This window comes from Poeciliopsis prolifica, unplaced genomic scaffold, assembly GCF_027474105.1.
Source record: "Poeciliopsis prolifica strain line A6 unplaced genomic scaffold, Auburn_PproV2 SCAFFOLD002, whole genome shotgun sequence".
NCBI lineage: Eukaryota > Metazoa > Chordata > Actinopteri > Cyprinodontiformes > Poeciliidae > Poeciliopsis > Poeciliopsis prolifica.
Genome location: NW_026562377.1, coordinates 19,875,039 through 19,900,205, shown reverse-complemented (window position 1 = coordinate 19,900,205; position 25,167 = coordinate 19,875,039). Strand labels below are relative to the sequence as shown.

Here is a 25,167-nt window from a genome sequence, read left to right as displayed (position 1 = left end):
AATCAAATACTGATAGTCAATTTTTTTTGCCAGTTGATCTTATATCATTAGTCAAAACAGTTTTAGTGCATTTATTTAATAAATAATATTCATACGGATTAGAGTTAGCCTGTATATTGCCATTGACGGCAATATGTAAAAGTGAGCACAGCAGTAATATTTACAAACTGAGGGGAATGTGACAAAAACTTGATGTTTTTCCTTTAACACTGTCCTTTCCAGAACACTCATTAAGACACTCGTTGAAACAAATCTCTCATAATTTGCAAGTGGTTATATTAATAGCAGATTTCTTGCTACTGACCTCTAAATGGCTCTGTGCTTGTGTGGTGGCGGTGCTAGTGTTAATGTCCCAGAGTGTGGGAACTGGATCCGGATGATTGGCAGGGATGTAGGACTGGTTGTCGGCGTACTCCGACAGCGAGTCCGCCGGAGAAGAGAACAAAGAGTTTGAGAGGTCATCAATGCAGGACAGGTCCTGAAGACAAGAAGAAGACAGGAGGCATTCATTAAAACCTCGACATCAATGAACAAAAAATTATAAAAGCTTACACTTTAATCATTTGTATGGTTGAGGCAAACATACAAATGCAGGTGCAAGCAGCATCTCTAGCCCACCCATAAAGGTAAGGTTAAGCAAAAATGAATAAATTAATTTCAATGCAAAATGATTATAAGTGTGAATCATGGAGAATCTTTTAGATTAATATCAGTACAGATGAGCTAAGCGCTACTGGACTGAGCTGACAACAACAATTCATCTGAGTGCTGAAGTTGCTACTGAGTGAAGAAGATAAAGAAGAGCATGGAAGTTAGTTTTCAATTTTTGCTTAAGTGCATATCAAGCTATGTTTGATGTAGGAACTATTAAACCAGGCATGTTTGGAAACCCTTCTCTCCCTGGTTTACTGCATCTGGATCAAATGATGTCTCATTAAAAGGCCTAAGAAGAACATTGACATGCTGAAAAGGTTGTTACCACCACAAGGGAGAGAACTAAAACATGCAGGATGCCGGTCCTCAAGAACAGACTTTGGGCACCCCTGATCAAGGCTTTCAACCTCTTATTTGTCTTGTATGTTTGGAAATATAATCATACTTTTCAGGTAACGCTCTGCACTAATTATGCTAATGACTGACATGAGATGCTAATGAGAGTTTAAAACATCAACTTTTGATGATTTTGTCTTCAGTTTGAAATACTAACCTTCAGTTTAACCACTACTTTCCCACAGATGTGGTGTGACACGGCCTCTGCTCGTAATGTGAATAATTAAAATAATTGTGAAAGAATATCTTGAACAGCTCTCCCATTATCTTATTCTATTATTACAGCGCTTAATAAGAAATCATAACAGACAGGCATGTCAGATCTTTACAATAATTTAAAAAATCCTTCTTCAAACAAAAGTTTCCACGTGCAGATGTGTGCGATATGAAGCGGAGAAGAGAGAGCTTGGTACTCTGGATTTGTGTGTTATTTCAGCTCTGGCTGCCTAGCAGTTCACCCTCCACTCATAGCCCTTTCCAAAATCATTTGCATGCCATACTCTTAAACTAGACTCTCACAGACCACCATGGCCCCCCAGGGACATGTAAACATAGAAGTGTGTAGGTGTGTAGGGGGATGGGTAAAGGTTAACCAAGCTGTTTTTGGAGATAAATCATTATAATAATCTAGCATATAGTCCATGAGAGTAATTTGATCAAAGTCTACTTCCATGATTTGCTCTGAGCCATGTGTGGAAATTCCCACACCCTCTGCTCCAGAAACTCACACATGCAGGCATTATAAGCTTTGTAAATAATAGCCCATCACACAGTGCAGGATATCATTGTAATTATTGTGCCAGAGGGAGCAATGCACCACTTCCTCATGTGATCTCATGAGAGAGGAGATGTAAACAAAATGGAGACTCTTGTGAAACAACTTAGTTTAACGTTAACTATACTTTGCAGAGAGAGAGAAAGAGAGGAACAAACAAATCCAGATGATCAGAAGAATTATGACAGGAAGCAATAGCTAGGGAGACAAGAGTGACCGGTAGTCTTTAGCAAGAAAATGAAGACGATTATTTGGTTTCAATATTTCTCATGAACAGCTTGTTGAAAAGTTTGCTGATGCTTGACAAATGTTCAGCTGCTGGTAGATAAGATTTGAACCATTGTGTGTCTAGCTAAAGAGTTTAGACATTTTTTATGTTAGATTTACCTTTTAAAAGTAAATCTGGACTAAATCTAGAGTAGGCCCTATTTCTCAGTTTCGAGGCATGCAACTGAAGAAATCAGTGAGACAGAGTAGTTTTTTTCTTTCAGTACAAGCACAGACTAGAGAGGCATGTTACAAGGGATTAACCCAATGACTTAGAAACAGAGAAATACAAATTTTACATTGCTTTTTGAAAAACAAAAAGAAAAAAAAAAGCGATTTCTGACCCTCCATTATTATTATATCCAGCTTTCATAAACAAAGCTGTGGTTACAGGCGTATTCACGTCCATTAAATTCTTCCACAATTTGTCCAAATAAAGCCACAAAACTGACAGATCAAACCAAAGAGAGCTAAATGCGATTACCTCCTTTAGACTTACTTTAGCCGTATCAGACTGAACAAACTAACAAAAGAAAACAATCTTTGCACCAAATTACCAAAAATGGCCTTTAACAAAAGAATGACACAGCTCTGAGGATGGAAATGCCTTAGAAACTGAGTGAAATGGTCAGCCGTCACACTGACTCACTGTTAACAATATGCTGGCATTGAAGACTGCCGAGAAGCTGCTAGGACGATTGTCATGGCTACATGTTACTCACAGTTCATCTGACATAGTTTCACAACCATGAGAGGATGAGAGCGAGAGCTCCCAGTGTCAACATGACGACATCATGTAGGAATGGGACACGGCGCGGATGATATGAGGCAGCAACACTGTGAGTTGTTTACATGTAGCTTATATGTTGGATATGGTTCACAGATTTCAGGTCAAAAAAGCCTTTCCTTGTCGTGCAGCATTCAGTTTTCAGTGTTTTCTGGGAACTCTGTGACTGACTCTTTCCTTTTCTCCTTTTGTCTGGGTGTCAGTGTTTGCTTCCTGAGGGCAAGACCAGGCATGAAAGCTCCAGGAAGTCTGAAAGGTTGTTCTATACCCAGGATAAAACAAAGTGGGACAGACCACTTTTCTTTAGTGGTCCACATAACCTGTCGCGTTCTACCTGTCCCATGTCTGTTTTGTTAAAGTAATCTCTGTCTGTCTGTCATTGCAACGTATCCCTCTCTTTGTTGGCATCCACTGCCCTCAGTACTGTGTCCTTTTTCAAGCCTTCATCATGGAAAACGAGAAGAAAACCAGATATTGAATGATAATTATTAGAGGGACAATTCTTTTTTAAATAGGAGTTCAAGGAAAATAACAATTTATTCAGTTGGGAAACTAGTCTTAGAAATGAAGCAGTCAGTCCACATTTTCTTCAAATGAAACATCCACTACTTGACTGTCTGGGTATTAACTCTTCAGAGATTCCAAGTCATTGTTCTGTGCTCAGCGCTGTTATTAACTCGACCAACCTGATGCTGAGGAATCAGAGAGCTGCAGCGGTTTTAACTAAGACATGTCCGCGCTAGGTGCCATGCTAATCGGGTTGTGCAGCCGGGCGTAACAGAGGCAGCAGTGTTTGCCCCGCTGCAGGCCCGTACCCAGGGCTACTTCATTTACCGCCCCTGTGAGTAGGCCCTGCCAAGCAGAGATAAGGCTTGAATTCCAACTGGCCCGATGGTAATCTGTCTGCTTTCACAGCACACAGCTTGCAGTCATCTAACTGCTAATCCTGCCTCTCTCTCTCTCTCTCTCACGCTAAGACTTTCTTTTTTCTGTCCTGCTTTACACGAATTTCATGATCTGCAAATATATGCAAATGTGTCTTTCATTGTTGGGTTCTGGGAAATAATGCTGTCTGAAAGCTTAATGAATAGGTTGAGTTGTTGTGTGTCTGAAAGCCCATCAGCCTGGTTTTTCCTGTCGTTTGTTCACTTTGTTGTTTGGCTTTTGAGTTCTTCCTGTATATATATATATTATATATTATATATATATATATATATATATTATATATATATATAATATATATATATATATATATATATATATTATATATATATATATATATATATATATATATACACACAATGAGTTCATAAAGACAGCATTTTCCAAACGCTACCACCATTTATATGCCTGATGATGATTAATGCATGCACACGGAGACAAAAACAAGCTTGCAAGATATGTGCAAAGCTGCAGTGGCATTTTTTTTTTGTTTTGCTGTGGCAGAAGGTGTTGTTTATCAGATCTAAGAATCAGAGCTGGGACATAAATCACTTTAGTCATTTGCTGTGTAGTAACGGTGAAGCTGCTGAATTAGTACACACACATATAAATGACATAAAAAAATACATATGTAATGTTCTAAAGAATAAAATTATTATTTTTTGAGCAGATGATGCATTATTTTATTCGTCTGGGGTTTTAAGAAGATTTTGAATACAGTGGGAAGGTAACAGTTTCAATAAAACTGCTTTATATGAATAAATTAGTATTAGGTTGTAATTTGTTCTAACAAGTAGAAGATAAATTCAGGGGTCAGTCAGAATATGGAGCTTTATTTGAGAGGATATGTTTATTATCTATTTGTGATCTACTTTAATTTTAAATGAAACACAATTCTTGAGTTTGCTTAATTTTGTTGTATGTTCTTACAAAGACAATGAAAACTCTCTAATGACTGATGTGTCTGAAACCTGAATTTCAGTTCAGGTTTAATTAAACAGCAGCTGCATGGTGGCACATCTATCAGGACTGTTATCTTCCACCAACAGGTTCAAATCGTGGGCTGGGGAGTTCCTGCATCGAGTTTGCAAACACACTGAGAGCATGCACAATCTCACCCATTGACTGCTGGGAAAAGGCAGTTTACATTTAATCTTGTCTTGATATGACAGAAAAAAAATATATTTCATTTCGACTCTTCCTGTTGCAATAAAAAAAAAAAGTAAATTCAAAAAAATATATTTCAAAAAATTAGCAAACACCAAACTGGGAGCAAAGCTTTCAGTTGCCACGGGAGAAGCTGTCTGTCAGGACAAATGAGGGACAGACGTTCTCGATCCACTGACACCAGATATGACACAGTGGCTGTGATAAGCTCAGCTGCTACCGTACATGGAAATGCATCAGCCACGTCTCTTACTAAGTTTTCATAAACCTTTGTTCTCCTTCCTACTAGAGCAAAATTTGCAAGTGATATTTTAAAATTTACAACTGTCCTTTTATTCTCCTTTGCTTACAAAGATCTGTGTATGGACATGACTATATTCTTTCAAAATTGACCACGAGCTTGAATACAAACCCACCACTTTGAACAAGAAATTAATTAATTGTAATCACACAATTTCTTCATCTTAAATATTGAACTTAACTTATCTGTATTTGTGTATCAAATGCAACAAAACTCAGTGCACCTTTCAGTTGTGGTCTAAAAGCACATTACTAGCCACATCAACATTGATGTCCTTTTTCTAAAGTCAAATAAGGCTCAGATAAATGGTCATGATAAATGCTTTAATGGCAACAGTAACCTCTATCAAATCACTCTCAATTTTCTTTTGAGAGTCCTTGGAATCAGTCATATTTCTCAAAGAAAAATGGTAATCTGTACCAGCTATATAAAGAAAAAAGCTTGATTGGTATATCTCTACTGAGATACGAGCCAGTGTTTATCAGTCTTGAGCCACATCCTGTTAAACTCAATAACCTGCTTTGGTGCTCAGTCAAAGACTGAGGTTTGAGTCGTGCTTTGCCCAGGGCTTTCCCCTCCTACACACTGCCAGCTTGGCTGCTTTTCCAAGGTCAGGAAACTAACCACCCTGCCCCCGCCATCTCCCAGCACATCCACTCTGACACACAAACTAAGTCACACCTGAAATGACCTCGCCATTTCAGCTGTACGTCCCTTCATATTTTCATTCCCTCTGCCTTATAAATAAGGTCAAGACCAACTTGTTTTACTAATTTCTGTCCCTTTTTATCTGGTCTATTGGCTTCTCTTTGCATGTGTCTATTTTCCAAAGACTTCTGTCACTGCAGTATTAGACTTAACACTTCACTGGTAATATGTTGTAGTTTGGGAGGCACGGGATGTGAGTGACATCTTGGTCATGAGATCGATATCTAAAAATGCAATGAAGTAGCAGCTATTTGTAGGCGACTTGAGACTTTGAAAGCAAGCCACTTACGTGCCCTGATATCTCATCTGCCAGTTTCTGTGGTTTCCTTGTGTGTTTGAGAAGGACGGTGGAGCCTGGAGCTGAGAAACGTCCCACACCGCCCCCTATGTCCAGCTGACGGAAACTGCTCCCGTCTGACTCTCTGCCCTCAGTGGTCAGCTGTTGACCTTATCCATTCAGTCCGGATGACCCGACTGATGGATTTTGTGTGTGTGTGTGTGTGTGTGTGTGTGTGTGTGTGTGTGTGTGTGTGTGTGTGTGTGTGTGTGTGTGTGTGTGTGTGTGTGTCTTTATGGAGTGAGTTTGGGGTTAGGAACAGAAAATACTGTGTTCCCGTCAGGATTATGCGTTGGTCAGCTGTCGTCTCTGGTCGGTTAAAACTTTTTAGGACAGCGCATCACAGATGTGTCTTAATTTTCACCCAGACTGAAAGTACATCGCAAAGGTATTTATACATAACTTTTTTATGTTTAAAAATCACAACCGCAGACTTAAATTGGAAATTAAATGGCAGACCAACTATTAGTCATTATATCAGTTGCATTGAATGGTGATTGTCTGTGAACATCGACCTCTAAGTTTTGCCACAGATTCTCATTTATTTAGGTTTGGATTTTGATTGGTCCAATCAAACATGCACATTTGTTTCAATCCAAGACCTTCCTTTTATCTCAGACTCCATGTTTAGGATTGCAAGGGCAGCAACTTGCAATTATTTTAGTGATCGGTTATTGTATCCATTATTTTAATTATTAACTGAATAATTGGATTTAAAAAAGTGATGTATTCTGAAGAATACATCAGAACTACTTAAACCTTTTTTATGCAATATTTGATATACATGAACAGATTCAAATAAACAAATAGTTCAATTCCTTTTTCAAATAACAGTGTAAAAATTGTAATGCCTAACATTTAATAACACAGCATCCGTCTAATTAGTGTATGTTTGATTGTCCATAGTAAAGAACGCATTTGCAGCTAAAAAATATTTCTAACATCAACATGGGAAGGACTTAGACCTTTCTGCTTGTTTTTTTGTCTTTTTTTTTTAAATCCAGAATGTTGATATTTTGCGCAGTTTTGTCTGAGTTACTGCTCTGAGTTTTGTTCCTTCTGCAAATGGAATACACCAGTTAAAAATGTATCATTTACTAAATTAGTCTACAATTATTTTAATAATCCGATTAATCTTGATTAATCTCGATTAAGTGCTTCAGTTCTAGTGTCTTTATAGAAAGTGAACCACCACCCCTGCCTCAAATCCATAATACATTTTCTTCTAGTACTGCTTTATATTTCACTCCATCTATTTCTCATCACGTCTGACCAGCTTCCTTCACACCTACTGATGAAAAACACGCTCACAGCATGATGCTGACATCAACATGTCTCTTCATAGGAATGGCGTTTTCAGAGTGATGCACGGGTTTAGTTTTCAACCACACATGGCATTTCACAGCCTCAAAAGTTTATTGAATGTTGGTTTGATCTCACTGTAGCACTTTCCTCTATATGCTGACATTGCTTTTAGAAAAATGCAAAAAGGTAACCCAGGAGTTTTGGCTGCTTCTTCTGTTAAACCTGCCCCAGCCTGCCAGTTTATTTAATTTTGGATGACAGATTAAGTATTGCTCTCTAGGATGTCCAGAGCTAAAGAAGAAATTGAAGTACCTTAATCTGCTCTAAACCACTTCATATCTTTATTCCAGTCCTGTCTCCTATATTTTTTGATCTTTGTGATTTGCTAATTAAGGTGCACTAACAGTTTTCACATCTGAAACAACTGGTTTCATTCTAAAACTGAATTAGACAAAAGTGTACGTTATTTGCAAATTATGTTAGTTCTGAAACAACTAGTCGAAGTAGATTATATTTCAGAGTATCAGACTAAATGAAAATAAAGACATCTGCAGGTTACACTTTTCAGATTCATATTCATATTCCTGAATAATGGATAATTTTTCTTCCACTTTACAATTATTTGTGATTTTCTATAATGTCCTCAATTAAACATATTGAGTTTGCAGATGCATCTAAAAATGTGTAAAAGTTCAAGGGGTATGAATAGTTTTGTGAGGTACTATAAAACGGGGGCTGCTTGTATCAACCAGCTGCTTTTGGTTAACTTGACAGTAAAAGTAATAAAATGATTTGTTGTGGCTTGTGGCGAGTGTCACCCCAAAAGTTTCCTGGACAGTATGAATCATCTTTGATGTGACATAAATCAGGTTTTCCTTTGATGGCTTAAAAGAGCCAATTTGTCTGGCAGCTACTGTTTTAATACACACTGAAGGCTTTGGGTTTGCGCTGGCCCAAAAAAATCTATTCAAGAAAAACATATTCAAATACTTGGTTGTCGTTAATGAAAAGCCTCAATTTCAGCAACTTCAGAGATAAAAAAAACAAAACAAAACAAAACAAAAAAAACTGCTTTCAAATCCTAAAAATTAACACATTTTCATGGGAATAATGAGTGATTATGTTTCAATGTTTAAACTTTTCAAAGCCTAAAGAATCAAATAGTTTGTGTATTTGACCAACGCACAGTGAGTCCAGTCCATCCTGTCCCAGACCTGCTAACCTTAGCCAATCAAAGTACGGCAATATACCCAGTTCAACAACCTCCTGAGAAGCAGGCCTTCATGGTGTGCCAAATCTTTAAGCAGCAGGCCAAGGACAGCTTGCTGCTTACATTCCTCCTTGGAATTTTCCACTGTTTCCGTATGTTCTGGAAAATAAAAGGATTCCATGTCAAGTGTCCCAAGGAGCAGCCGGCTGACGAAGCAAGTTCAAAGACCAGTTCGACAAGTTTTCTAAACAGCAGAGCCCAAAGCCCATATGACAGGCCTTTCTAGCATTTAATTATCTCAAGGGAGGATTTTTAGGGGCAAATATCCAAAATTCAATTCTTTCCAGTGAAAATAAACATTTGAGACATCTTGAAATCTGTTCTTCCTTTTCGCAAGCGACATTTCAGCAATCTCAAACATCCTTTTGACGTTAAATGTGACATATGACGTCACATTTTCTGTTCTTGTGTCGGCTTGGATATGGCAGAAGAGAAACTGACTGTAAAGCAATTGCAACAAGTAGTTAGATAATTATATTAAAATAATTTCAGATAATTAAAATTAAAAACAATAACAGATTTCACTAAGCTAATTTTAGACATCCAAAGATCTTATAATAGTATAATTATAAATTAGATTATCTCTGATTCATATTTTCCATGAGTTAAAAAGCACCTTTAGACCATAGTAAATAATTAGTAACTTGCAACAATACATATATTGATTATTTACAGTTATCCACATAATGAGACTCTGGATAAGTTAAATTAGATTTTCTCCTGGCAGCAATTCTGTGGCAGACATCCACCGCATTCATTCTGGGTAGGATGGATGTATTTATGCAGCTGCAATCTTAAAGCACAAGGTTGGGGAAAGTGATGTCATTTCTTCTTGAAAGAATGATATTACAGCCGTCTGAAATTGGATTTTTAATATAAAAATTTTTACTTTGCAGTTCTGAACTGTTAGTTATTATGACTAAAAACTGATTTATGAACATCCAAATTGAATATTCAAACTGGCTGTTAAATGTTAAAACTCCATAAAACATTTTGGGATTTTCAGACATTCTTGAATGCACTTTGTAACTGTGACAACATTTACATGCTATTTGTACTAGTAAAAAAAGTAGAAGTGAATATCTTTTATTTTATTCTCCACCAGTATGAACGTTATTTCCTGCTTTCTTAGATTTAGAAACAAATTAAAAATCTAAGAAAGCAGGTTTTTCAGATTAAATATTATGATTAACCAGAAACCCACATGCTGTGAATGCCACCAAAGTGAAACGGAGAATAGGCATACTTCTATTTTGCAGTGGTTTCAACCAGTGGCAAAAATATATAAATACATTTATTTAAATAGTAAGCATGTTTTTCCTGACAGATAGATTCCTGAAAGCATCCTAATAACGCTCAGTGAGGATTTATAGATATCAGGGTTTCCACAGCAGCTGCTCTCCAACTAGCACTTTTTGTCACAGAGAGTGATTCCTACACAGTTTTATCTTAAAATTCTCAACAAAACGTCTAGCGATGAATTAGTAAGAACTGTTGCAACTAAATATACACCAAAAAGCCATATCAGCCTTCTCCAAGGATGTTTCACCCAATTAAAAAAAAAAAAAAACTAAGACAGAATCTCACATGTCACAATCTGTGCACCCCTAGAGCTGAAATAAGTGGATGTGAGAGGAGTGTGGACACAGGTTATGGAGTCATAGTCACAGTCACAATCATGCATGACATTTTAAGAAAGAACACCACGCAAAACTTTTGCAACACTGCGGCAACCTCTGCCATTTGTGACAGTTGCAGAGATCACAGAGGAGCTCTTGCATTAACTCTAGGATTTTTGGTGATGTTGAAGAAAACTAGTTCCTAATACACAGTCATTCAATTTTATCAGTATTTCTGGTGAAGCTATATGACAAACCTTATAATCGAAGGTTTGTCAGTTATACTGATAAACAGATACTTTATGTTAATCATTGTGCTTAGGAAATTTATTTTCATAAATTCCATCTTCATTGGCCTCTAATCTATAAATAGGATTCAATAGCGACACCCACATCTCTTTGCCGCTTTTCAGAAAAGACGACAGAACGAGGAACTCAGGAAATGGGTACAAGAAAATGGCAACATGTTTAAGTTGCCCCATATCTACAATTAGAGCAATAATTGGAACTGGAACAGCAAGACTTATCTCACCACAATGCAAAGAGAAAAGGATGGAAAGGAAAATATCTAAAAAGATCTCTGCAGCCGAGTTGCATCCTGGCATTATCATGACAACCATACTTTAAAGATTTTCTTTGTTGTTTAGCTCCATTAATATAGGAGTGTAATATGAGAAATTTATACTATTTAAAAATGTTAAGCATAAAAAAGAAATAAGAATAAAAATAAATATAATAAAACATCTGCTATTTTTCTCTCTCCCTCTAAATGTGAAATCAACACAAACTGAATTAAAACAGGTCAGCTTTAAATATTGCCTCAAATTCCCCTGAAGACTGTACATGGGAACACCCACATTTTCACACGCCAATGGTCAAAGATCCAATGTCTCTCCGTGACTCAGAGCTGTGAGGCCGGTGCCCGTAAGTTGTAACGTTGGACAAAAGCCAAGAATCGCGTGAAAATGGGCAAAGATTTTCTTTTACAAGCTGTTGACTGCTGGGTGTGTGCCCTGAATCAAACATTTTATCCCTGACGGAGCTGCAAGATATTAGATTGAAAAAAAGAAAACATAAAACCAATAAAAAAAAAGGCTTTGCAAACATGAACTGACTTTGTTTAAAACTTCCTGGCGCAAAGGAGGAATTTTCATATTAAAATGTTTTCTTACAGGTCAAGTGTGGAATATCTCACTGAGAAGTCAGACAAAGTTAATAAATGTCGGAGTTCAAGAGGCATCTCAAGCTTTTCAACTAATAGTCCACACACTGTCACCTTCAAGCTACAAGGTACTTCTTTATGTTGTTTGTTGTTTTTTTCCTCCATTGTGCAAACTATGTGAGGGGGGGAAACAATTCAAACACTGTATAAAATATTTCTACCCCGTTTCTGGCACATTTCCCTAGCAGCTGTTCGTTTCTTCTGATGTCAAGCAACACAAACCAATTTGCCGGTTTAACACACTGAGTGTGATTCACGTGGGAATAAAGGGGTTAATCCATCGCACAAATCAAGGTTACGACATAAAACGTTAAAAAGAATCAAAATACTGCTTATTTCACACCTATTCTCCTGACTTCTCTCAGAGAGCAGACCCCGCACCGGCCCCCCCTCAGCCCAATGCCTCTCACTCATCCTCTCCATTATTGTTTATTCACTTCCCGTAAGCTGCACGCACAGGGTCATGCTTGAGGTTTGAAGTAATACCAGGAAACTGACAACATGTGCCCACCTAGACAGTCTACCCTTGCTTTTAAAGATAGAAATTAAGACATTCTCACCACACAAAATGCAAGCAAAAAGGTTTGATTGAAAGTTTGCGATGGGCTACTAATAAAATCAAGTACGCTTTACAAATTGATATGATGTTGACAACTGAATGCAAACAAGAAGAAATTATGTTAAGCAGGAAAGAAACACATACAGGGACATATATGCTACTAATAATATACATTAAACAGAGACACCAACAATCAGCTTCACTTTCATATTTGTTTACTAAATGTATTTTGTACATGTTTAAAAATGTACAAATTATACTTTTTGTTTTACTTCACACATTATAAAAATATAAATGATGACTGTGTCTTGAAATGAGCAGCAAGGAAAGTAAAAATAACTATTGTATGAATAAAGTACAAATAACTATTCTTATTTTGAGAATATAAGAAGAAGAACTCCTTTTTTTAACCAGAAACTACTGTATGAACATAACACCAGACTGCACTTATTTAAAAAAACATTTTTATTGTCTGCCTTATTTATAAATGATTGAATGCAGAAAATTAAGCTCAAACAACCAATGAGAAATGTGTTAGTGTAACAAACACAGACGTGGAGGATATTGCTTAATATGCCGCATCAATAATTCTGTGGAAACAGGCTCCTTGCCCCAATGAAGTCGTATTACACAGATATGAACTGCTATCTAACTAGAATAACAGCTAATGAAGTGGTATGAGAAAAAAAGGAGGCTCTATTTACAACTCATAGCAAAAACAGCCACATTTAACAGCTGATAAGACAATGCACAAGAGTGCTACAACCTGATAGCGTCAGGTTGTAGCACTTACTGGAAGGAAGAAAGGAACAAAGCAGATAATTATTTGCCAAGAGTTCCTGTTGGAAAAGATGAATCTCAGTGGGGCAATGGAGGATGGACTGGCACAGGCTCTGATTACTTACTTCTACTTCAAATCCTATTTAACAAATAATAATAAATGAGCGCACTGTGTTCTTTTTCACAGGGAGTGGACCCACAGGAAAGCTCCGTGTCAGTCTGAAATGAAAACGGACTCTATTCGCAGACATCTACAAGTCTTAAACTGTGCCCTGTTCAATTTAAACATCAAGTAGAACTCAATCGATTCTGTCATGTTCCACTTGCCCTGTCACTTTTGCGGTGTGAGAAACCATAGAAGGAGGAATCCACTGGAAAACTGGAAGACTGTGCTGTACTTTGTTGTAATATGTCTTACACATGGGTTTTCCTTTGGAAAACTCAAAAGTTTTTCCGGCCTTTTTGATGACGTTAACGATGAAAGAAAATCAATGGAGAGAGTGTATTGGTCACTGCAGCGTTCTGTTTGTATGAAGCTATGCTTTTCACAGTTTATTCATTAAAATTAGGCAGCATTTCTTGCAATTATTGATTTGATTTGATTTTTCATGTGGAAAACATGTGGCTAAGGTAAAATTATAGAAGAAGATAAAGAGAAAGATTTTATTTGAAATATTATTTAACATTTATTGCTTGAAATTTGAGCATAATTATCTCAATTACAATTAAATAATCAGATTATTTCTTTAACTATGATCAGACAGCCATGTTTTACACATAAAAACTGCATGTCCCAGCAGTATAGTTTGTCACTACTATTGTTTTATAAACAGTATTGTTTATACCTGATGAGGTCAGGTAGTAAGTGTGGACTTAAGATAAAAGAGAAAATCATCTTGTAACACAGTGAGTATAAGGAAGTATGTCAACAATTCATTCAAGGAAGTTAAAAATTCAAGCACATGATAATGATAATGAGCCATTTCTTAAATGTAAGTTTCACCTTAACAAGTCCTTAACACAAGCAATTTTCATTTAGGAAGACAATGAATCAATAAGCTATACCATTATAGAGATGGCAAAAAGAAGAAGGAAAAAGAAAAAGTAATGAACAGAACCCGTACCTTGGGAAGCGGGCGTCCCAGCTGAGCATATAATTTAGTCCAGAGCTGCATGAGAGACATGGGTCCAACCGCTACGGTACGGCACGGGTGAAAATACACACAACATAAGCTCTTGCTTCACCTCAACTCCCTGAATCCGTCAGCCACTTCCATGAGGAAGCCAAAACGCCGGTGATCACCTCACAGCTGGAGGGCTAGCACCCCATCCCGGACCCTGACTGGCCCTGTGACTGCTTCCCCCTGGCTCACCGCAGACATCTGCCTCAGCGCCCCCACCACACACAGGTGCAGACACGCTCTCTCGCAGACAGAGACACGGGCACGTCTAAAACATGCTACCCTGCTTCGCAGGGAGACAGGCAGGTATTGGCAGAGAAGGCTCACTAATAATGATTGTGGACTAGTTCATTTGAGTGCAGAAAGGTGGTTGGAGAGTGAGTGAGTGAGTGAGCAGGGGAGTATAGGGGAGGGGAGAAAAGGGAGGGAGGAGGGGAGGAGCTTTCAGGAAATGATGCTTTTGTTGGTAAGTGACTAGAGTTACTGGCAGTCAGGCCCATTTTACTGTACATGGTGTAACTCAACCGCATTTGTAGTGTAAACAGTGTTGCGCTGTGGACCTGGCCGCTCCTCACACAGCGCTGCTTACAGCTATGTTTAATGGGCCTGGCCCACCATTTAATGATTATTATATTTAGAGACTGACTCCCCACTAGACTGTGCCTCTGCTTTTTGTTTCTTTGTTTTGTCTGCAAATATTCAATTTCACGTCTGCTGCTCTTGCAATTCATTTGAATTTGAATTTCCGTCACTAACTCAGACGCTGAAAGGCAAGTAATGCTCGATGAGAGTGATTTACAAAAAAAAAAAAAAAAAGTGAGTTTGTGTTTGGATGTGAGCATCCAAACACAAACCCAGGAGAAGATTTAATTTAGAAATAAGTGTCAAAATATTGTCTCATTAATAAAAATCTATGATTGAAGATAGCAGAGCTCAAAATGTGGAAGTGACTCCTCTAAGAATATTCTATGTGCCTTAAAATTGTGAATGAAACAAGTCGAGGCTGAACTGCAAGTTTCCTTTTGCGGAAGAGTTTTGCATGCATCAGCCAGTATACACAATTACAGACAAATCCATCATAAAAAGTCATTCCTGCTTACTGGAACTGAGGGCGTGATTGTAAAAGACATACAAGTGCACAAAAGCTTATTCTGGGAATCTTCTCTTTTTTTGCAAATTGGACAATTCAGACAAATCCAAGACGCTGATCAAGGATGACATATCAGTTTTTCTTGGTGGGGAAAGCAATTTGACTGTTTATGATCCTCGTAAATAAGAATTTAAAATAATGTAATTTGTCTCTTTCATACAGGAGTCGGTCCATTTGTGCAGTCAGCTTCCAGGAACAAATGATATCAAGCTGGGACGGTGAGGTCCTGTAATGTCCATCTCTGCTGGACAGAAGAGGAGTCAGACTCTTAAGAGGCAGCATGGCGCCTATCCATGGTGTCATCGTTCTATGAGTGGGAATCCTCTCAGTAGTTTGTGTGTGAGTGTGTGTGCGTACATTTGTGTGTTTGGAGGAGCACCGGGGGCCATCAGGGAACACTGAATCACTACTGATGAGATTCTTCAGACTCAAACAGCCAAAGCACTCACCTTATTGCATTAAAGAATAAAAATAACAGTATACATAGTTTGAACAAGGTTAAAAAAGCAGCTGTAATGACACTTTTCTATAAAATCTCATATACATTTCTTAAGTCCTGTGAAATTGTATTTTTGTTCAGATATTTGTAAATATGTTTTGCATCTGTGCAAAACTTCTGGTACTTTGTATTTTGCTGAGTAAGTGGCACAACTGTGAACACTTTGCTGTATTAATATGAATCATATTTTTTCTTTTTAAATAAACCCAGGAATATTTCAAACTCCAATTATAAAACAGTGCACAATAAGTATAGAAATTAACGACTTTAGAGTGTATTTTAAACTGGGATTGAAATACACTCTAAATCCACTTAACATACAGACAAGATATATGTCAAGGGTGGCAACTGAGATCAAATTCAAGATGTACCTTGAAGCTAAGTAAATCACGTGTAACTACATAAAAACAGGACGCTTATCAACTTTCAAATTAACCTTTAACTTCCTCCTTCAAACCTGGCCACTAAAAACACTTTCTGTTTGACTAACCTACAGGGAAGTAGCCCAGAATTACAAACAGATTCAAATCCTGACTGACTTGGAAAATGTGAAGGAACGCCCGTGTTAGTGTTCAGTTGGATAAAAATTTCTTTTCCACTTCAACAATATTTTAATTGCCATTACCAAACAATTTCAGGCTGTGTTAAGCAGACTTGAATGAACCCATCTAGCATCTTTTGAGTGAAGTTGTAGTTTTGAGTCCGACAGAAAACAAAGTCATTATAAGATTATCTAATTTATACATCAGAGTTAAATGGACGCTTTTGAAGGAAGTCAGGAACCTTGTTCTGAATGTTACTGTTTCCTGATGTTGTAACAAATGAGAAAAGGAGTTTTCAGTTTAATGCATTTACTAAATTTTTGAAAATTAGATATTTTTTTGTTTTCTTTGGGGGGGGGGGGGGTATTGGACCTGTGGATCATCAGTAAGATCACAAGATCATGCATGAATAATTGACTACTGCATCTAAAAAGAGATTTCTCCAAGTTGCATATAGAATATCTGCAGAGTTGCAAATGTTTTCAAATACAAACACTGTATACTGCTTTTACAGAAACCCCTGTTTACATATTCTCACAAGAGTCTTCCTGTTTTCTGAAGCAGTTTTCTCTTTTACTCCTGTGTGCGCTGGGATAATATCCCATTTTAAATCTATGTAGGGACATGGTAAGAGCAACTGTCACAAAGAATAACATTAATTATCTTATGTGGGTGATAGTGCGCTGTACAAGCAAGGTCAGCTAAAGACAAGCTGTTTTAAATGTGATATATCCTGTAAACTTGAAAAGAGCTGTAAAAAGATATCTGATGCAAATTAACTCTTCCTCAAACAGCACAGAGCAAAAGGATTTGTGTAAAAATGGGAGGAATGACAAAGGAGAAGAAAAGTTTGTAGAAAGACCCTAAAAGGACCATGTTTATATGTGCATACTGCTGAGTAACATGCAAAAACATACAGCATGCAATGTACTGCATATGTCAAATTATGTGCTTACAAAGTGCTCTTCACTGTTTGAGGTTAGCCAGAATGCTGAGTGAATTGCCTTTTTCAGCTGTCTTCCAGTAAATGTTGCAACAACTCTCATTCTCTGCAGAAATATTCACATTTTTAGGGTTTTTAAACCACATTTAAGCCTGGGCAGGTGTGCAGATGTGACTGGGAAGAAGTGTGCCGTTCTTTTAAAACCACAGAGGCATGTGATCGATTTTGCAGTTGTTTCTTTCAGAGTGTTGTTTTTGTAATTTACTTTTGTTCCCCCCTTACAACTGATTCTACATAAAATAGTCTCCTTAAAATGTTATGCTAAACATTTTTCTGCTTATAATTACTTTCCACTGTTTATAATCCTTTACTGCAATTTATAGTGGCTCCTATTTTAAAGGTTACTTTGTGCATGTGTTATTACTGGGGAATTTTCTCACCTTGTTCTGTACATTGGTGATTAAAATAATGTATGCTTATTCAGCTTAAGCATGAGGAAACAGTTTCAGGAAATAGTAAGCTTCTCTCCTCTCCATAGGTAAACTGTCTGAGAATAAAACTCTATGACTCCCCACAATGGCAGTGGGAATAACTATTATAGACTATTGGAATCAGAAAACAGCAGTCAATTGGATCCACTCCAAGCACTCAGAATGCTGAGGTATGTAATCCTTCATCAGTGCAGCTGGAGTGACTGCATAGTGTGTTATGAAATAAAGTGACATATTATTTCATCATTCCTGTGACATTTAAGTAACACTTTTCTCAATTTTATCCTAGAGGGTATTAGTGCTGTCAATAAAACTCATCTACTCACTTTTCACACCCTCCCCCTTCTCTGTGATCTGCTCCAGCTCCTGCTGTGAATGCACACAACAGTTAGCATGCAAAAACAGTTTTTCTGTGATTGCAAAGTATGTGCTGCTTATGTATGAGGAGTACGTACACTAGCATTACTGAAAGTGGTAGGACCATTCTCCTGACTGATCGGTTGTCTCTGGTCAAGCAGTTTATTTCTGAAGATAGCTCTGGAGAAGGCAGAGGAGCTAGATTTTGTCGGCTTATCTCTTCACTAACAAAATTTTGCATGTTTGTTAGTTTTAACAAATAGGTGAAAAAATAAATAAAATTTTTATAAGTTACCTATTGTAGTTTTAAATGTTAAAGTATTTAAACTCAATACCTAATTATTTTGACCATGCACGCAATGTATAATGTAGCTGCTTTTAAGCAGTCCACCACTACTGCTACTACTACTACTACTGCCACTTGAAATCATGATACAATACTAAGTTTGTTGCCTCATTGTTGATGTAGAGATGCACATAAAGAGCATGAACACAAGTGTTTCGACATGTACGCCTACTTAACACACCAAGACTCACCCCTACACAACACTCTGACTTCACAGAAGACATTAACAGTCAGCAGAGACGCTGTAGCGCCAGTCTGTCATGCTAAAAGTGTTTAAACAAGATGTACACTGGGTTCAACAGTAAGTAATACAAGCTGCACTTGAGAATAACTTGTTGATGTAAGCAGTGATGTCGATTGTAAAGATGAACCCAAAGTAGATTTTCTAAAGCTACTTGAAGCTAGCCAAGCTGTCTGCCTGCTACATTTCTTCCAGAAGACGTTTTCAGGGACGCATTTAGATCCACATTCACGGATGAATTATGTGCCAGTGTGTCAATGTGCAAAGTTTATGCAGATGACAAAATAAATGTAAGTTTACTCTCTTTTTGTAACTAAGTGTGTAGATAATGGTGATTTCTAAATGAATTAAGTAACCTTTTTCAGATTGAAAAAGAGGTAAAAAGGTTTAAAATCTCAATTGTTTTTTATCCTAATAAAATGAAGGTTTAATGAAAAAATAATACTTCAACCAGACAAAGACATAGGTAATACATATATTAAAAATAAAGCAATTTGAAACATGCATGGAAATACTAGAGTATCTATTACTGCATTTCAGGTAAAAGGTAGTAATAGAAAGAGATCATTTTTTCCTTTCGAGTTGCAGTTATGGGTGAAAAGCTCCTATTTTTGTTCATTTTCAGTTTAATCTAATGTATGAATACATAGACTTTTTTTATTTCAATATCAAGTGCACCATTTTACTTGTTTTTAGTGTGCTAATGGAGGAACCTTTCACATATTTTTGCATCCTTCATTTTACAGTTTTCTGCTTATATTTTATGTCATGTTATGCAGAAAAAAAAGCCTTTGAAGAAAAATGTGTAAATATTCAAAGAGTCAGTTGCCAGATTCATAAAAAATATTGGTAACTACATACAAAAGCTTTGATTTAGCTAGATGTTTGAATTTCTCTCATTCCCTTTTCAAGAAGCGGTGCTTAACACACTGCTGCTTGTTAGTTAATTAGTCGTGTCATTCTGCTCAGTTTTGAGCCACAAGTGGGTTGTTTATTACACGGTACCTCTCAGCAAGGGTTAATTTTCAAATTTTATCGTGATAGAAGTGGTGCACCAGTCAACAACAAATTAAATGTTTTGTTTTAAAAGTCACTTTTGGATTTTGAAACGTGCTCCTTATTCGGACAGTCTTTTATTTTCAGAAGAAACTAAAGTTCAAATGTTGAATCCAGAAGAGGGATTTCAGAATATATTAGAGTATAAGGGATCCCTGAAGTTTATATCTTTGATTAGTTTTGATAAACAGCTCAAAATGTAGAAACAATATGAGAAAAAAGAAAAATTAAGCGATTTTAAATCTTCTTCGAAATGGTTGTATACTTGAAAAGTAACTTCTGATTGGTGAATAAATGATCTTTAATTAGTTTTTCAAATAAAACAATCTCCTTTTCAATCAGACTTAGCAGAAACTTTCAAACCCATTGAATATTATTGCCTGAAATTATGGCAGAGTTGACCAACATCCCTTTATATTAAAGTGTTACGCAGTTTTACATAGAGATAACTGAAACAAATTTGCATTATCTGATTTATGTGCCAGTGTCCTCAGATGCCACTTCAATTATTGACTTGTTTATCTATTATCTAGTAATTCTTAAGGCGTATACATAGAGGGGAGCCTCTTCATTGTAATACAAAACAAACCTCTGAAAGCAGCAGATGTAAAGAAACACATTCTGTCCACAGACTGCAGCACCGTGGTTGCTAATAATATGTGGATATTCGAAATGAGTTCTGGTGCATGCATAAACAAATCCTCACACTGTGGGAAGCCATGCAAACCAAAAGAGATTCCCCTAATGACTCCATTGCAATAAATAAGACGAGGAGATGGAAGTAAACACAAAAGTCACTTGAGAAACTAAATAACCTCATAAACCAACCGACCCGGCCGCACAACTCTGAATATTTACTTTGTTACGATTCGGTGACTGAGCAGACAGTAGATATAATGCCACCAGACAGCAGACTGGAGAAGGAGGGAAAAATAGGGCAGGATTGGCACGAATGGTGGGGATGAAATGGAAGAAAATACCCTCAGAGGTGGGGCGTTATTAGTCATGATGACCCCATGACTTACATTTTCTCTACATGACTCACATGACACTGTGGGTCCAAATGCAGCGAGAACAGCTGAGAAAGCACAACACAAGCACAAAACGTCTCTTTTTTTTGTTTTTTTCCTTCACAGAGACGCTGACAGGCACAAGAAGGCAGAGCTTGAATGCACTGACCAAAATTGGAAAAGTTTAAAAGAAACTACACAACTGTTTTACAAATAAAGTCAAATGTAGAATACAATATGACTCAACCTGAATGACTAAGGTTTAAAATGACTTCTTTAGGAGAAAAAAACTTAGCCGGACACAACTACACAGGCTGATGCGAAACGAGGGAATCCCCACATTAACGATCCACGTGACAAGGGTGACGCGTTGCTTTTCTCCTTTGAAAACATTCATATGTTGCTTTTGTTCTAGAAATAACTTAGCACTTTGTTCCAGTCAAGCATCACACCCATTCACACACCTGGAAGCTAAAGTGATGTAAAGCTGCTCTTCTTCGACTTTGGAGACACTTCTCTAAACCAATGACAGTAAACAGTTTCAGTGGTTGCACCTGGAAATTGGATTTATTTCCTTTAAGTAAGAAATATGAAAAAAAACATTGTTGTGTTGGTCATATAAGGTTGTAAACAAAATATTTGGAACCTAAATTCTGATGCATTATGCTTCACTTTTGGATATTAGTATTGCTCAAATGTGAATAAGCGGGTTAATCTTGAAAAGATACCAACACACTGATCATGTTGACTGCATAAGTCAGATGCAACATAAACAGTGAAATCCTCTAATATTTGGTGAAAGACTTGTTAGATTCTCCATTACACAGCTAATTTAATAGACTTGGATACATTATGTAACTCACTGCTCTGATGTAGCAAACATGAAAAATATTGTTAGATCGTTTTCTTTTTAATTGAAATAGGACCTATTAAAAAATTTAATCTGAAGTCCTTTTACAAAGCAAATCAGTCTCAGTCATATTCATATAGAATCCAAAAAAGTAAACATGTTGGGAAAACTGGTCACTTTAGATTGGCTATGGTTAAGGTTTTTGGAATGTTCTGCATTATTTAAAGGATTAGAGACAATCAGGCAAAAAAGAGCACACATCAGTCTAAGATAACAGTCAGCTGAAGTGTTTTAATAGAAAAAGAAGCACATTTTACAGACCTTCTTCAGGAGTGTGAATGTGGTTCACTGAGGTGCTGGAATGACAGTGGGTGGACAGTTCCTAATCTCTGGGCCCTGACCAGCTGCTGTACTTCATTCATCTTATTTGTTGCATTAAGGTCCCAGAAATTGTGCTTTTTAATTTGTTTTGCTCACTTCTTTTGTCAGTGTGACTCAGTAAAACACAACTTTTCACGTTTGTTTAGAGGGAAGGAACTGACAATCACAACACAGTGAAGCTATAGTAGCCCCAGGATTTCCGTAGCTTTTCTCTTCATGGTGTTTTGGAGGTGACAAAGTGACCAGTGTTTCCACAGAAGCTGCCCTCCCCAACCTATTACTACACGCTGTAGGCACTTGCTTACAACAACTGGGAAAACATTCCCAGTTGCAAAAGCCAAAGATAATACTAGAGTGGAAACTAAAGAAGCATCCCTTACCATTTATTAAGGTAATCCTGCATTGAAAACTTAGTTAGAAAGTGGCATATCTATTCATTTGACCACTACACACTTTACTGCCACAAAAAGCTGGAATACTTGACCAGCTGATATCAGCTGGTTTTAAAGTTTGAAGAGAAAAGCGACAACAATATCGTCAGCAATATGCTTTTTAGGACTACTGCTAAATTTTGCAGCATCAAAATTAAGGCAGGCAAAAATAATTGAAAAAAATGTTACTGTAACGGCAACAATGAATATGTTGTAATTTCAGCAGTAGCAGAAATATTATGTTTTTTAAACACAAAAGCTGTTCGATTATAGTATAACAGCAAGAAACTGTGGGACTCACCTATATTTGACAAGAGCCTAAATGGATTCAGTTTAGAAATTTACCCGTCTGTCTCATCTCAGTAGCAGCTGTCAGTGTCACTCTAACTAAATGAGCTAAAAAGGCAAGAAGGCACACACCATGTCACACTTCAGTCATAGATGAACATGAAAGATGAGCTGCAGGAGGTGGTGGGTTGCAAGTGTGGCCCTTTCTCATCATATAAAAGTAAAAGCAAGCAGTTGATAGATAGAAAGGTGCTTTTTCACTGTTTGTATTGCTTACATAATCCCATGAAATGTATTTCATTTGCTGCAGATGACCAATGAATATAGTAGTTAAATGGAACCAACCTGGGAGAAGTCTCCATTCCCATTTTTAGGGAGGCTGGGAAAGTCCATGTCAGAGAATCCCGGGTACATGCTCATGTGCATATCAGGAATGTTGGTGGTAGTGCTGTTATTCAAGTGGTATTGCCTGTGGACAAAAAAAGAAAAGACATTTAGTTGGTTCAAAGTACATTGTGTGGAAGCAGAACAGCCTTTGCTGATGTTTTCATTTATTACAGGAAGTGATTTCAGCTAAGTTTAAGCTGCTACTTGCTTTATAAAGCAGTGAAACATAAACCAAAATCAGTTTTTGGTAAGTATACTTAGCAGCAAGAAGACACGTAACAGATCAGCTTCAAAGAATCCCAAACACAGTTTATTGTCACAGAAACAAAACTTATTTAAAAAGCACTAAAGTGTTCAGTTTCAATCATGTAGTTAAAAGGTGACTGGTTATCTAACGAATGAATAGACATAGCATATTCAAAGGACAGAGAGGCAAACAAATGAAACAGTGGCTATTTGCAAGCCAGACAGACAAGGCAGAGATGATAAGGACAACAGCCGGGTATCGACAGCAACCTAAGCAGAACAGAGAGTTCCTACCCTTTTTCACGGCCCACTTTTCCTGAACACCAAACATCTTCTGGAGCTTCAAGTTAACTTCTGCCACAAACGATCAGATCCTGTACCTCTAACTTGATTTGTTTTCAGTTTCCTACTGAGTCGATAAGTCACAAGCCTATGGAGAAACCCGCAGAGCAACAGGGCTGAGTGAGCATTCAAAGCAAAAGCAAAACTAAAGACGCGTAAAGGTGAAACTGTCCTGCTATCCAATCAGCTCCCAGAGCTCAAACAGAAACAACTGGAGCAGAGCCAAAGCTATTCAAAGGATTAGGCTCCTGTGTCCAAAACTCCTGGTCAGAGATCACAGTTACTGATTGATTTAGTTTCAAAACACACTAACCACCATGAGAGGACCACCTAACGCTACTATATGGAAATTTAATTTGACTGTAATGGATTTTTGAGTTGATATAAAAATTATTTACAATCATCTGAGCTGTTCAAATCATCAACTCTGTTCAAAATTAAAACTATTAAAATAACCACAATTTTTACAGTTACACAAACAAATTCTTTGCCAGCATACTGAAAAATCACTAACACAGGTGTTAAATGCTGATGAATAATTTATTTAAGGAGCACAAAGGAGGAAACGCAGTATGATTGGTAAAAATCATCCAGACTGGAAATCCCCTTTGTGGTTTTTCTTTCCCTAGCAGAGCATGATTATTACAGCAGAAGTCTTGGCAGACTTGGTATCAGCAGCTTTCATCAACAAAGCTGGTTAGGAACTCACAGGCACAGCAATGGACTGACCTCTCTGTGTCCCACCAGTTGTCTTCCAAAGTTTTTGAAACCCAAAATTCATTGCTTCAAATCCCATCATTCAGCAATGATGTCTCACTTGAGCCAAAGTAGTAAGCGTTTTATTTTCTGGTGGCGAACGATCTCTATACTTGGCACAAGCATCACATAATTTTAAAAAGCAATTATGCACTTCTCTATTTTTTGTCTTCAGAAATGTCATGTAGCAAAATTACTGCTGTGATTTCTTGGAACATTAATTGGAAAAAGAACAAAACCAAACAGGTTTGCAATAGAAATGACTGGGAATACCAGATAAAAATGAAACAGTCCCAGAAAATTTAATTTATGATTCCAGTGAAAAGAGCAGGTTTGGAAGGTGACAGCAGGAATGTCTTCCTTTGTGGACAAATTTAATGCCAACAATTATCGACAGTTAAGCACTGCTTCCATAGAAATGGTGATTATCAAGTTGTAGCTTATGCGTGACACAACACTGAAGGCGCACGCCCACACAAACTCACACATGCACACACAGAAACCTGCTAAGGTTCCTTGGAAAAACACTTCCTTGTAGCCAACACAAACATGAAGCTGTAGTAATAGAAACTGAATTCACT

At 37.2% G+C, this 25,167-nt stretch overlaps 1 protein-coding gene across 6 annotated transcripts in view; it reads right to left on the bottom strand.

Annotated features, from left to right (window-relative positions):
• Positions 1 to 25,167, bottom strand: part of si:ch73-63e15.2 (protein strawberry notch homolog 2) — a 66,600-nt gene that overhangs the window by 19,965 nt on the left and 21,468 nt on the right. For 4 of the 6 annotated variants that reach the window (XM_055048408.1, XM_055048418.1, XM_055048436.1 and 1 more), the window contains 2 exons: positions 23,201 to 23,324; positions 305 to 478 (listed from right to left, as the gene is read on the bottom strand). In XM_055048408.1, coding sequence (XP_054904383.1) covers positions 305 to 478; positions 23,201 to 23,324 — 298 coding nt within the window. Of the gene's footprint in view, positions 1 to 304; positions 479 to 14,213; positions 14,896 to 23,200; positions 23,325 to 23,782; positions 23,909 to 25,167 lie in introns of those variants that run through there. The other 2 variants (XM_055048445.1, XM_055048454.1) reach the window with 2 other exon arrangements.